Here is a 13,039-nt window from a genome sequence, read left to right as displayed (position 1 = left end):
AGACAGGGTCATGTGGGCACTCTTGCTGGCCCCAGAACCAGGACCTGGATGAAAAAGTAAGCAGAAATTAACCGACTCCTACTGCCAGAGGTAGACTTGGTGGATCTCCCTGGTGGAACTAGGGTAAGGGGCCAAAGACAGATCTGGGCACTCCTGCTGGCCCCAGAACCAGGACCTGGATGAAAAAGTAAGCTGAAATAAACCGAATCCTACTGCTTGAAGTAGACTTGGTGGATCTCCCTGGTGGGACTAGGGTAAGGGGCCAGAGACAAGGTCATCTGGGCACTCCTGCTGGCCCCAGAACCAGGACCTGGATGAAAAAGTAAGCGGAAATGAACCGACTCCTACTGCTTGAGGTAGACTTGGTGAATCTCCCTGTGGAACTAGGGTGAGGGGCCAGAGACAGGGTCATGTGGGCACTCTTGCTGGCCCCAGAACCAGGACCTGGATGAAAAAGTAAGCAGAAATTAACCGACTCCTACTGCCAGAGGTAGACTTGGTGGATCTCCCTGGTGGAACTAGGGTAAGGGGCCAAAGACAGATCTGGGCACTCCTGCTGGCCCCAGAACCAGGACCTGGATGAAAAAGTAAGCTGAAATAAACCGAATCCTACTGCTTGAAGTAGACTTGGTGGATCTCCCTGGTGGGACTAGGGTAAGGGGCCAGAGACAAGGTCATCTGGGCACTCCTGCTGGCCCCAGAACCAGGACCTGGATGAAAAAGTAAGCGGAAATTAACCGACTCCTACTGCCAGAGGTAGACTTGGTGGATCTCCCTGGTGGAACTAGGATAAGGGGCCAGAGACAAGGTCATGTGGGCACTCCTGCTGGCCCCAGAACCAGGACCTGGATGAAAAAGTAAGCGGAAATTAACCGAATCCTACTGCTTGAGGTAGACTTGGTGGATCTCCCTGGTGGAACTAGGGTAAGGGGCCAGAGACAAGGTCATTTGGGCACTCCTGCTGGCCCCAGAACCAGGACCTGGATGAAAAAGTAGGCTGAAATGAACCGAATCCTACTGCTTGAAGTAGACTTGGTGGATCTCCCTGGTGGAACTAGGGTAAGGGGCCAGAGACAAGGTCATCTGGGCACTCCTGCTGGCCCCAGAACCAGGACCTGGATGAAAAAGTAAGCGGAAATGAACCGACTCCTACTGCTTGAGGTAGACTTGGTGAATCTCCCTGTGGAACTAGGGTGAGGGGCCAGAGACAGGGTCATGTGGGCACTCTTGCTGGCCCCAGAACCAGGACCTTGATGAAAAAGTAAGCAGAAATTAACCGACTCCTACTGCCAGAGGTAGACTTGGTGGATCTCCCTGGTGGAACTAGGGTAAGGGGCCAAAGACAGATCTGGGCACTCCTGCTGGCCCCAGAACCAGGACCTGGATGAAAAAGTAAGCTGAAATAAACCGAATCCTACTTCCTGAAGTAGACTTGGTGGATCTCCCTGGTGGGACTAGGGTAAGGGGCCAGAGACAAGGTCATCTGGGCACTCCTGCTGGCCCCAGAACCAGGACCTGGATGAAAAAGTAAGCGGAAATTAACCGAATCCTACTGCTTGAGGTAGACTTGGTGAATCTCCCTGTGGAACTAGGGTGAGGGGCCGGAGACAGGGTCATGTGGGAACTCTTGCTGGCCCCAGAACCAGGACCTGGATGAAAAAGTAAGCTGAAATGAACCGAATCCTACTGCTTGAAGTAGACTTGGTGGATCTCCCTGGTGGAACTAGGGTAAGAGGCCAGAGACAAGGTCATCTGGGCACTCCTGCTGGCCCCAGAACCAGGACCTGGATGAAAAAGTAAGCTGAAATGAACCGAATCCTACTGCTTGAAGTAGACTTGGTGGATCTCCCTGGTGGAACTAGGGTAAGAGGGGGCGGCATGGCGTAGTGGGTAGAGTGCCCGTGTCAGAAATCTGAGGGTTGCAGGTTCGCTCCCCGCCTCTTACCATGCCGTTGTGTCCTTGGGCAGGACACTTCACCCTTGCCCCCGGTGCCGCTCACACCGGTGAATGAATGTTGAATGAATGATAGGTGGTGGTCGGAGGGGCCGTAGGCGCAAATTGGCAGCCACGCTTCCGTCAGTCTACCCCAGGGCAGCTGTGGCTACGAAAGTAGCTTACCACCACCAGGTGTGAATGAATGATGGGTTTTTAACATGTAAAGCGACTTTGGGTACTTAGAAAAGCGCTATATAAATCCCAGGTATTATTATTATTATTATTATTAAGAGGCCAGAGACAAGGTCATCTGGGCACTCCTGCTGGCCCCAGAACCAGGACCTGGATGAAAAAGTAAGCGGAAATTAACCGAATCCTACTGCTTGAGGTAGACTTGGTGGATCTCCCTGGTGGAACTAGGGTAAGGGGCCAGAGACAAGGTCATCTGGGCACTCCTGCTGGCCCCAGAACCAGGACCTGGATGAAAAAGTAAGCTGAAATGAACCGAATCCTACTGCTTGAAGTAGACTTGGTGGATCTCCCTGGTGGAACTACGGTAAGGGGCCAAAGACAAGGTCATCTGGGCACTCCTGCTGGCCCCAGAACCAGGACCTGGATGAAAAAATGAGCGGAAATTAACCGAATCCTACTGCTTAGGCACTCCTGCTGGCCCCAGAACCAGGACCTGGATGAAAAAGTAAGCTGAATTGAACTGAATCCTACTGCTTGACAAAAAGCGTGCTTCTAGTGCCCTTAAACAAGAGAGTCATTCAGCATTGCCAGCTCTGCTCCTAAATCAGAGAGAGTTCCTTCAGTAAAGGCTAACAAAAGAAGGAAGGCCGTGCTCAGTCACTGTTTGTCCATTTGGAGCTCAATTTGGATCTTTATGGTTTTGGCGTCCCGTGTGCAATCTTCTTCAGTCGACGCTACACATAACAAAAAGGCGGCGACAAAGAATGTAAGGGGTTGTTTTTCACCGGCGTAGAAAGAACTCGTGTTAAAACGTCACCGAGCAGACCAGAAAGGCCGAGAAGTGCAGCACCCGAGTCCGCCTTCTCCGAGAGAACAACAAATCCTCCCAGAGTGCACTAAAGTGCATCTATGCAGCCTCCTGAAAGTCAACATTGATATTCCCTGCAGAGATCTTCTTCTCTTTCACTCCATGTACGCATTTTTCCCCACCCGCCATTTTCCTAAAGCGACTAACTAAATTGCCTCAGACTCTCTGCAACAACTTTGATAGTGACACAAAACTTCTTTGCACAAACGCTCCTTTTTTTTTTTTTTTTTTTTTTTGGTCAGGTCTTTTCCAAAGAAAGTCTTGCCCACATCTTCATTTTCTGAGATGGGGAGGATTTTTTCCGTGCGCTGTGCCAGGAGGCTGTTTGACTTGGCAACTCTCATGTTTGACTTGTGTGTGTGTAAGAGCGACAGAGAGAGAGAGAAGGTCTTTGAAAATGCCACACAGACCTCCCACGGTGCCGAAACACAGATGGAAACGGCTTAAAACTTGGACAGCTGGCTTAACCATCGAACATGTTGCTTACTATTAATTGTTTTACAATTTCGACATGAGTCAACATTTCTAACAAGAATGATTTCAAAGCGGTCTTAATCTGTTTATGGTTACAGAAAGGCCTGACGAAACCCTATCCTAAACTTAACCTTAACTCTACCATCCAAGCACCTAACTCTTTTGTTAACCACCATCCCCAGTTCTTACCCTTACCTAACCCCTAATCCAGAGGAGTTAAACAAATCTTTATTGTGGGCCACATCACAATTATGACTTCCCGCAGAGGGCCACATATATCAGTATATAAACACGCATATATATATATATACACATATATATACACACATTCATACATTTATGCAGGGCCGGCCCGTGGCATAGGCCGTATAGGCAAATGCTAAGGGCGCCGTCCATCAGGGGGCGCCACGCCAGTGCCACAAATGTTGGAGAAAAAAAAGAAAGAAAAAAAAAAGTTGGTACTATTATTTCTAAATACAAAAAACAATCCCACGTTAATTAAAATGCAAAGTAAAGCCTATTTAATAGGAATATTATTTGTTACAAAATTACGCCACCCCCCCCGTCCCCCCGCACGGTGCGCCCCCTCCCATGCCCGTATCATGACTCTTTTTGGACGTCACCACATCCAAAAAATCAACACAAGATGTCAAAACGGCCAAAACTGTCAGGTGCCCAGGGAAGAAAAAAAGAGAAAAGAAGAGGAGGAGAAACGAGAAAAAGAGAGAGGTAGCAGGTAGGTAACGTTAGCCTACATGAAATGATTTGTCTGTTACAGAATGTGATAGTAACCTGGCTTTTTAGCATTAAGCTAATGTTACATGATTCGGCAATTGCTAATCAATAAATAGCTAGTTCTGTTTTAACGTCGGGTTAATATTGTGGAGGGGGCTAAATTGTTACGGAAAATAATAATGTAACGTTAGGTAATTACAGTACTCCCACCTTACATTCCTCAGGGACATTTGTATTAGATCTTTTAAGCAGGTGTTTTTTGTTTACATTGTTATTGCCTTCTGGTTAGCTAATATTTGCCCTGCAGGTAATAGTCACTTTTCCACCCCTTTATATATTGGTTGTAGTTGTAAGCCTAGTTGTTAAAGTGCATATCATTAATGTTAATTAAGCAATATCACATGAGAGGGAATGCTGTTTTTTAATTTGAGCACTGCTGTGATTCGGTTAAAGATAATCATAACATAACATTCTCATATAATATGTTAATTTGCTTTCTTTAAGTAAAAAAAAAGGTCAAAGACAAAGCTATTCGGTTTCTTGTGAGTATATACACTTCACTGCCGATGTGGGGGGGCGCCACCTAAAATCTTGCCTAGGGCGCCAGATTGGTTAGGGCCAGGCCTGCATTTATGTATATATATACAAACCCCTTTTCCATATGAGTTGGGAATATGTGTTAGATGCAGCCGAATTTAGATCTTCTGTACCCCACTAGCCCGTGTTTTGTCCTTATTAGTTTTATACCTAGTCTCCTATTTGATCCTATACTATTAGTACTAATAACACACTAATATATATTAGCCTGTCCCAAATACCCGCTACATATCATGTCAATTTACATAAAATGTTGTATCGATACTAGAATGTACACATAGACACACATATGTTATTCATTGGTATTATTATTCTTATATCGTTTTGAAGTGAATTATAATTATATAGCGCTTTTCTCTAGTGACTCAAAGCGCTTTACATAGTGAAACCCATTAGCCAAGTTACGATTAAACCAGTGCGGATGGTGAAAATGTTGCATATATGATGTTTTACAGATCTCCTTCAAGCCGCTTTCTGACAGTCCCTTCAGGATGCGCCGTTTTGTGGGCGGTCTTATTTACGTGGCTCACCTTCGACAGCATCTTCTCCCCGTCGTCTTTGTTGTAGCGGTGTAGCGTGCAAGGACGGGGGTGGAAGAAGTGTCAAAAGATGGAGCTAACTGTTTTAATGACATTCAGACTTTACTTCAATCAACAACGGAGCAGCATCTCCTCATCTGGAAACATCAAAACCGGGAGTGTGTCTCGTGAAAAACGTCCGACCAGAACTCTAATTAAAGTTCCTTGGGTGAATAATGTAAACTCACTACACCGGTATGTTTTAGTGCTTTCATGGCGAGTTTACTGACAGATATAAGTAAGAACTTTACACTACTTTATATTAGAAATGGCAACAGCGGAGGATGAATGTCACATAACAAGAAGATAGAGAAAAAGAAGAAGCTTATCGACTTGCGGACGCGCATAATTTTTCAGGACTTTTACAGATATCAAATACAGATCAGCAGGTGCCAGAAGGTAAGAAAAGTTGCTTTTGCATAATATTGCGAAACAAAACGCCAGATAATATGCCTTACCTTATACACACCCCATAATAATACTCCTATGTTGAAGCACAGTACAATCCATCAAGCGGTGTGGCTTCATAGCTTACCAAAGTCCTACTAAAACATTTTGATAGATGTTTGAGCGCCATGTGTAATGTTCTATATTTTAAATGGAACATTTAAAATGTTGGTGTTGTTTACTTGAGACATATTGCAATCATGGTGCTATCTACACTTATCTCTTATGTGTAACTGCCATCTACTGGTCACACTTATCATTACACCATGTACCAAATAAAATAGCTTCGAGGTGAGTAAGCTCAACCAAATTTATTCCGTACATTAGGCGCACCGGGTTATAAGGCGCACTGTCGAGTTTTGAGGGGAAAAAAAGGATTTTAAGTGCGTCTTATAGTCCGGAAAATACGGTATTTTGTTTCAAAGGCTCGAAAGGAAGGACATGGAAACAACTAGCAGGTTTATGAGGATTTATTTATCAGTGACAGTCATTATGCAAAGAATATTAAAACTGTGCACAGTAAGATGTTGATGCATCTTATTCAACATTCATAACTTTATCAGACTAAGTGATTTTTCTATGCACTCCAGAGTAAGCCACACCATTGTAGTTGCCAGTGGAATTGAAGGTCAGCTCTTTGCCATTCTGGCATGAGATTTTCACCACTGCCTTGAAGTCGAGGTCGGTGATGACTTCTTTGTCCACTGAAAACTCAACGGTCTTGGTATTTTCTGGCGGGATTGTCACACTGACCTCATCTGATTTTGTTCTGACCTCCGAGTGGCTTATTGGATAGATGTGCGTGTCCCCGGGGACCAACTGGTTCTCCCCATTCACTTCCACCATCGCTGCTGAAATTTTCATGCTGACGACGGTCTCAATCTTACTGGTGGTGCTCCATTTGGCAGTCTCGGTCACACATTTGCTGTAGGTACATTTCTGATCTAGAGGCACATCAGTCGGGTTGAAATGACGATCCGACTGGACGTCTACCTTGATGATCTAGAGTAAACAACCAGCCCCCACACACAAACACAGAAAAGCAGAAAAAGATGCATAATGTTTAGGCAACAGAAAAAAATGATACTTTATAACCAGTACAGAAAATATCCACTTTTTTTTAAAGTGATAAAGCAAATTACATTTTAAAAAACATACCTACATTTGATATTTAGATTCGTGATGACCTTCTTAACATTTAGAGTTAAACACTTTATTAATCCTCTTGGGGAGAAACTTAACATATGACACTATTTTATTGATCTATTGTAATCAAACAAAAGACATGACTGTCAACCCAATATCAAATTATAATATTTATGGTGGACAGGACACATCAAGTTGTCCTTTATGGATCGCAAGGTGAGCCAACACATATTTGATCAAAACAAATCCTTCTTCATTCTTATAAAAAGCACCTAGACATAAAAGTGTTTTATCACAAGGGATATTGTAGCCTATAATGTTTAGTATAACATGCTTTTGTTAGTGATAGGAAATAGGAACATTACGTGTCAATGAAAATGATCCCATTTCAGTTGCTTTTCCGGAGTTGATAGAGAAAAAACTGATGGAAATGTATTGCACTTATCTTTCCATGTTCTGACTCAGGTGTTCCACACACAGTACCACTCACCTGGGGTGTGTACGAGTCCAGGTTGGGATAGGTTATGTTGGTTAGCACAGCTGACTTGATGGCATTGATGAAGACGAATCCCATTGCGTTGATGTCTGTGTCAGACCTCCCCTCCAACCCCAGGCAGACTCCAGACCCCACGTCGATAGGGACTTCGGAGCCCATGGGCGAGTTGGTCATGTGTGCATAGAACTCTTGTCTAGAACTTGTAGAGAGCTTAATGGCACCCAGATGTGTCCCAGCACTGTTCTTCCACAGGGACAGCTTGGTGATGTGCTCGCCATTATCGAACGTGAACTCACTGAATGTGTTACCCTTTGCATCTCCAAAGGTCTTCATACGCCCGTCGCTCAGTTCGGCCCGCACAGCTTTGATCTGCCTGGCACCCACTGCCACGCCAATCTTCTGGAGGAAGGCACCATTTGCACGGCCATCGAAATAAAATGGAGTGCCTCCTGGTCCACCAACTACAGTACTTGTAGTTGCCATGTTTAATGACCTGAAACAGAAATGATCTTCAATATATTCACAATTACTGGACCTCCTGAAGATCTGCAGATTTTGTAACAAATGTATACAATTTGTGTATTGTCTTTAATAAGTGTGTGTTTTACCTGCTACATGACTTATCTGTGTACATTTATCCATAGTTTTGTTTTTAATTCCTACTAATAATTGTATTTTTCTTAAAGCACAAACCAGGAATGGCAACCATAAATCATGAATAATTTAAGATAATGTCAGTAAAACTTTCTGTTCTATTGTAATCTAATCCTTGATTTTGACGGACTATAAGTACATTTTCAATTGTTCTTTAAGTGCAACAAGAAAAGTTTAATGTGTTTAATTACTTTTAATTTACATTTTAACCTTCTAAAATTGTTCTTTTAGTGCAAAAGGAAACATATGTTTAATGCGTTGTAAGATTTTTTGTTAAAATAAAACCAATAATGACATTTTTTGTAGTTCCCTTTATCTGGAAAAGTGTCAAAAGTATCGATATATATTTTATAGTTACTTTTTAAGTCCAATGCAGACCCCAAGTCAAAAAGTTTGGACACCCTTGGTCTATTCTGTAAGGTGACAGACTAAATGTAGTAGTTTTGAATATTATTCATGCATGAATAATATTCAAAACTACTTCTTCAATTCGGACATTTTATGAGAATTTCAACAAAATCTGTCCCTAAAGTTAAAGTTAAAGTACCAATGATTGTCACGCACACACCAGGTGTGGTGAAATTAACCTCTGCATTTGACCCATCCCCTTGTTCACCACCTGAGAGGTGAGGGGAGCAGTGAGCAGCAGCGGTGATTTAACCCCCAATTCCAACCCTTGATGCTGAGTGCCGAGCAGGGAGGTAATGGCTCCCATTTTTATAGTCTTTGGTATGACTCGGCCGGGGTTTGAACTCACAACCTACCCATCTCAGGGCGGACACTCTAACCACAAGACCACTGAGCAGGTTTATGTTGCTAACTAACAGATAAACGAACCCTGGCAAAACATTCTGTATATAATCTCACTGGCAGAGGTAATAGAAATTCTACAGCGGGAGGGTTATTTGATATCCAAATCTGTGTTTTTTGACGCGATAGCGGAATTCAACAAACAACATTATCGGATTAGCAACTGGTTGTTTTTTTTAAAGAAGCAGCTCAGTTGGACAGAACATCGAAATAAGAAAAATGTCAGTATTCACACACAATAAAATATCATAGCCGTGGTGCGGGATATTACATGTTCAATGTTTCTGAGCATTCACATAACTAGCATCACATCCACACCAGAACACATTCATTAGAACTCCTATTCTGGTCTAATCATCTGACGTCCTTTTGGAGTAAAATGTCCAATACATTGATATAAAACCAAACCAGGATAGATGTAGAAAGATTTGTGTCAAGAACAGACTATGAATCATCTAAGAGCAGATGTGCATACTCACAAGTTGAAGAGTGGACAGATGCTATCAGACCGGTATGAAGTGCAGGGACTCTGTAGTCAGACTACTGATGAGATGTATGTGAACCTCATGCTTTTATAGGCACTGACTTTGGAATGGCCACTCACCTGAGATTCTTTTGGAAGGAGCCCAAGGTAGAAATTCTTAAGAAATGGAAAACACAGCATCTGGGTGTGACTTTTCGGAAGAAGTTCTGTGGAATTGTCTGTGGAGTTGGTCTATGTTATCTGTTTCAGCAAGAATACTGGCAAGTGGCCCTAAATTCTCCTTTTCTTGTTTTTGTTTTTGTTTTTACTGTTACTACATTATATATATATATATATATATATATATATATATATATATATATATATATATACTTGCATTATATATATACTTGCAGTGTGTATATTGTACATATTACATATTGTTATGAAGGTGTCTGTTACTACATTATGTATATACCTGCAGCGTGTTTATAAAACGATGAAAAGTTTTGAAGTTGTTTTAGAGGACTTTGAAGGCTTCAATAGTGACTCTCCTTCGCCGCATTTTCCAAACATTTTTTAAAATAATCTTTAAAATCCTAAAAAAAAACATGTGTGTTCTCATCTCTCATAATGATTGTGAACGATAGGCAATTTTGTAACAAATTATTTCATTAATTCAATACTTTCCTGTGTACTATTTACTGATATTTCTGATAATCTTCCACTATTTCAATTCTTTACAAACACTTTACAAAGAAAAACTGAAGTTGAAATGAAACATCGTAAATTTATGAAGAAAAATGTGGAATCCTTGAAAATCATATTGGCTAATGTGCCATGAGATGAGGTTTTAAAACATCATAATGCTGAGATGTCCAAACTTGTATTCATATATGTGTTGCTTTGTTTATTAAATGATTTCTGTTTATACAAAGCAAAAATAAATTGAAAACCAGAATGGAGAGGCCGCCACCTTAGTGTCCACTAGGGGTGTAACGATTTGTTTTAACAATGATTCGATTCGATTCGATATTTGTGGTTGTTGATATGATTCAGGGACAATCTCTTGTTTTTTAGAACGATTCGGTGAGTTAAAATCAATTCAGTAACTTTTTTTGCAAAAAAATAAATAAAAAATGGGACTGTGAAATGAATACTGCATACTGGACACTGCAGGTGAAGTTTCCTGTAGTCCTGCTGTTTCTTGTGAGGAAATTATGTATACATGAATTATAAATACAAACCATCAATCAATCAATCAATGTTTATTCATATAGCCCTAAATCACAAGTGTCTCAAAGGGCTGCACAAGCCACAACGACATCCTCGGTACAGAGCCCACATACGGGCAAGGAAAACTCACCCCAGTGGGACGTCGGTGAATGACTATGAGAAACCCTGGAGAGGACCGCATATGTGGGTAACCCCCCCCCCCTCTAGGGGAGACCGAAAGCAATGGATGTCGAGTGGGTCTGACATAATATTGTGAAAGTCCAGTCCAAAGTGGATCCAAAACATCAGCGAGAGTCCAGTCCAGAGTGGGGCCAGCAGGAAACCATCCCAAGCGGAGACGGGTCAGCAGCGCAGAGATGTCCCCAACCGATGCACAGGCTAGTGGTCCACCCGGGGTCCCGACTCTGGACAGCCAGCACTTCATCCATGGCCACCGGACCTATGCAACTCCCCCTCGCAAGGGACAGGGGAGAAGAGGAGAGAAGAAAAGAAACGGCAGATCAACTGGTCTAAAAAAGGGGGGTCTATTTAAAGGCTAGATTATACAAATGAGTTTTAAGATGGGACTTAAATGCTTCTACTGAGGTAGCATCTCTAACTGTTACCGGGAGGGCATTCCAGAGTACTGGAGCCTGAATAGAAAACGCTCTATAGCCCGCAGACTTTTTTTTGGCTCTGGGAATCACTAATAAGCCGGAGTTCTTTGAACGCAGATTTCTTGTCGGGACATATGGTACAATACAATCGGCGAGATAGGCTGGAGCTAAACCGTGTAGTATTTTATACGTAAGTAGTAAAACCTTAAAGTCGCATCTTAAGTGCACAGGAAGCCAGTGCAAGTGAGCCAGTATAGGCGTAATATGATCAAACTTTCTTGTTTTTGTCAAAAGTCTTGCAGCCGCATTTTGTACCAACTGTAATCTTTTAATGCTAGACATAGGGAGACCCGAAAATAATACGTTACAGTAATCGAGACGAGACGTAACGAACGCATGAATAATGATCTCAGCGTCGCTAGTGGACAAGATGGAACGAATTTTAGCGATATTACGGAGATGAAAGAAGGCCGTTTTAGTAACACTCTTAATGTGTGACTCAAACGAGAGAGTTGGGTGGAAGATAATACCCAGATTCTTTACCGAGTCGCCTTGTGTAATTGTTTGGTTGTCAAATGTTAAGGTGGTATTATTAAATAGATGTCGGTGTCTAACAGGACCGATAATCAGCTTTTCTGTTTTCTTAGCGTTGAGTTGCAAAAAGTTAGCGGACATCCATTGTTTAATTTCATTAAGACACGCCTCCAGCTGACTACAGTCCGGCGTGTTGGTCAGCTTTAGGGGCATGTAGAGTTGGGTGTCGTCAGCATAACAGTGAAAGCTAACACCGTACTTGCGTATGATGTCACCCAGCGGCAGCATGTAAATACTAAAGAGTGCAGGGCCAAGAACCGAACCCTGGGGAACTCCGCACGTTACCTTGACATAGTCCGAGGTCACATTGTTATGGGAGACGCACTGCATCCTGTCAGTAAGATAAGAGTTAAACCAAGACAAGGCTAAGTCTGCCATACCAATACGTGTTTTGATACGCTCTAATAAAATATTATGATCGACGGTATCGAAAGCGGCGCTAAGATCAAGAAGCAGCAACATAGATGACGCATCAGAATCCATCGTTAGCAATAGATCATTAGTCATTTTTGCGAGGGCTGTCTCCGTAGAGTGATTTGCCCTGAAACCGGATTGAAAAGGTTCACAGAGATTGTTAGTCACTAAGTGTTCATTTAGCTGCTGTGCAACAATTTTTTCGAGAATTTTGGAAATAAACGGAAGGTGGGACACCGGTCGGTAGTTTACCATGAGGTCAGGATCGAGGTTAGGTCTTTTGAGCAGAGGATGAATAACCGCTTTTTTGAATGCTAGGGGAACAGTGCCGGAGGAAAGTGAAAAGTTTATAATATTTAACACTGATGGACCTAATAATACAAACAGTTCCTTGATAAGTTTCCCAGGAAGTGGGTCAAGTAAACATGTTGTTTGTTTTATCCCACTTACACGCTGTAATAATTCCTCTAATGTTATTTCATCAAAAATAGAGAGACTATTTTGGAGGGCAGTGTCCGTTGTATATACAGTCGTATTTGTGTTAATAGAACCCAGTTGTAGCTGGGATGCGTTGTCTTTAATCTCCTTTCTAATGAGTTCAATTTTCTTATTAAAGAAATTCATAAAATCATCTGCCGAGTGGGTGGAGCTACTGGGAGGAGTCCCTTGTTGGGTTAGCGATGCTACTGTACTAAACAGAAATTTAGGATCGTTTTTGTTGAGGCGGATGAGATTTGAGTAGTATTTAGCTTTAGCTAAGGTAAGCATGCGTTTATAAATTATTAAACTATCACTCCATGCTT

General features: G+C 42.4%; 1 protein-coding gene across 1 annotated transcript; it reads right to left on the bottom strand.

Moving 5' to 3' along the window:
• Positions 1–6,282: 6,282 nt before the first annotated feature.
• On the bottom strand, positions 6,283–7,967 carry LOC133634835 (aerolysin-like protein). Its single transcript, XM_062027471.1, has 2 exons — positions 7,464–7,967; positions 6,283–6,829 (listed from the first exon to the last, which is right to left on the bottom strand). The coding sequence occupies exons 1-2, from the start codon at positions 7,950–7,952 to the stop codon at positions 6,392–6,394; spliced, it is 927 nt and encodes a 308-aa protein (XP_061883455.1). The 5' UTR covers positions 7,953–7,967; the 3' UTR covers positions 6,283–6,391.
• Positions 7,968–13,039: the final 5,072 nt, after the last annotated feature.

This window comes from Entelurus aequoreus, linkage group LG19 (genome assembly GCF_033978785.1).
Source record: "Entelurus aequoreus isolate RoL-2023_Sb linkage group LG19, RoL_Eaeq_v1.1, whole genome shotgun sequence".
NCBI classification, from domain to species: Eukaryota; Metazoa; Chordata; class Actinopteri; order Syngnathiformes; family Syngnathidae; genus Entelurus; species Entelurus aequoreus.
Note: the sequence above shows the minus strand (reverse complement) of the source record. Positions and strands in the feature narration are given on the sequence as shown.

Bases quoted from the DNA above. Each gene is read 5' to 3' on its own strand.
- LOC133634835 (XM_062027471.1), bottom strand. From the start codon at position 7,952: ATGGCAACTACAAGTACTGTAGTTGGTGGACCAGGAGGCACTCCATTT. The intron at 6,830-7,463 runs GTGAGTGGTACT...TGTTTACTCTAG, and splicing joins TGGACTCGTACACACCCCAG to ATCATCAAGGTAGACGTCCA.